Source organism: Phytophthora parasitica, assembly GCF_000247585.1.
Source record: "Phytophthora parasitica INRA-310 unplaced genomic scaffold supercont2.7, whole genome shotgun sequence".
NCBI lineage: Eukaryota > Oomycota > Peronosporomycetes > Peronosporales > Peronosporaceae > Phytophthora > Phytophthora nicotianae.
The window spans coordinates 2,028,153-2,029,919 of NW_008648993.1; the positions used below are offsets into that span (position 1 = coordinate 2,028,153).

The 1,767-nt window shown below is 45.2% G+C and overlaps 1 protein-coding gene across 1 annotated transcript; it reads left to right on the forward strand.

Moving 5' to 3' along the window:
• Positions 1-341: 341 nt before the first annotated feature.
• PPTG_05648 (hypothetical protein) lies at positions 342-1,468 on the forward strand (the record flags this gene model as incomplete). The annotated part of the gene is made up of 4 exons (XM_008899248.1): positions 342-360; positions 431-543; positions 858-894; positions 1,140-1,468. 4 exons carry the CDS (start codon positions 342-344, stop codon positions 1,466-1,468), a joined length of 498 nt encoding a protein of 165 aa, XP_008897496.1.
• Between the last annotated feature and the right edge of the window lie 299 nt (positions 1,469-1,767).

Below are 1,767 nucleotides of genomic sequence, written 5' to 3' on the forward strand. Positions count from 1 at the left end.
CTACTTTTTAATTTTATTTTATTGGTACTCTACTATATAATTAACTCACCTAAAAATGGTGAGGTTTTCTGGTTGCATTAATTCCAATCTACTCGATCAACAGAATCAAGTGATTGTAGCTTGCGGCAAAGGCAGGTCGGGTTTACCTGCCAGTGTGACTTCAACAATGCTCAGTATTCCACTCGAACCTAATGAACGCGTCCCACTGACGCTATGTGATAACCTCGAGATTGTTCACGTTCGGCGACAACGCATAGTGGATTGCAAGATTATAACTCGAGGCAATGGGCCCCTGTTGTCTTCAAGGACCCAGTTCTTGAAGACGACTCTTCTAACAATCCATGTGCCATCACTTCGAGCGTAAGTACTAGCGTGGATATAGAGTTTATTGATTCAGATAACGAAGGTAAAGTGGAAGGACTACCGACAGAACAAGCAGACATTGCACTAGATCGCCACCAAAACCGAGCTCTGGGAAAACGGAATCGAGAAGCAACTGTAGTCGGTAGCGAAGTTCGCCTAGACAACATCGAGATACCTACGGTTGAGATGCGTACTAACGCTTACGCCTCATCGTGTTGTTTCGCACTCTCCTATTGAACGCCAAGCTCAAGCCGCCGTCGCGTAACCATCACTACAGGGTAAGAATGCCCAGGCGGTCCTTGAATCAGCGCAACAACGCCCATGAACAAAGTTTCTTGCTATCCCTCCTGTGGTACGCGCGGCATATGCCATCAGTTTCGGTATTCGCGGTCTCTCACTGATGCACTTTAGACGGTTTTATCACGATGCGGAAACACATGCCCCTCTCAACATGACAAACTTCGGGCGTTCTAATACCCTGCAACCCGCTACAGCCCCTCGTTAGTATCAGCGAAATCGTCGATGCATTCGGTACGTTGCTGTACTTTGCAAAGGAATTCTACAACTCCACTGTGTATGATTTCATCAAAGCCGGCGCGACGTTCATGGAGAAGTACACCATGTTTTCTCGATCGGAACATGCTACGTGCAGCAAGTTGTTTTTCTGGATTAACTTGAAGCTGGGCTAGTTCCGCAGCACGACCATCACTGCGAACCTCGAGACAACAGCACGAGTTAGCAAAGCATTTACACCCAATGACGATCATCTTTTGCAGCTCCATCAAGCTCAGCAGAATCGACGTGTGGCAGCGCCATGTCAAAAACTATTCGCTCGACAGCGATAATGCGGCCAAGTCATCGTAAAAACTCACGCGTTCAGAAAGCAAGTACCGTTCCTCGTGACCTGCTGAGCATCCTACCTAAACAAAACAACAAGTCCAAGGGTATGTGCTATCTATCTAAGAATGGCTGCATCGGGCAAGCTCCAGGACTGTCCTACGATTCAAACAGCGCACACTTCAAGCCCCTCGCGCTACCGGTAGATGCCAAGACCTTCATTGAGAAAAATCTAATGGGCCTGTCAGAGGGGTTCAAAGATCTGTGACGCCAGGAATCATTGTCGGACTTGACCAGAACGGCGGCAAACGTAAACAAGTTTTCCATTTGTTTCAGTTCATAATTTTTTTTCATTAGGATCTCTCGTGAAAATCCAAAACAATGGAATGCTAGATCAATGCCCTGCGTACTCAACCTTAAAGATTGTTTTACAGTTCTGAAAACTGTAATACTAGTTAGATTTCTACTGGAGCCATCGGTCTTTAAAGAATATTATAGTTTTTAACATGAATATTCGAGTTGAAGTTAAAAATTGAGATTTTAACGACGATTTTCTTTAACCAAAAT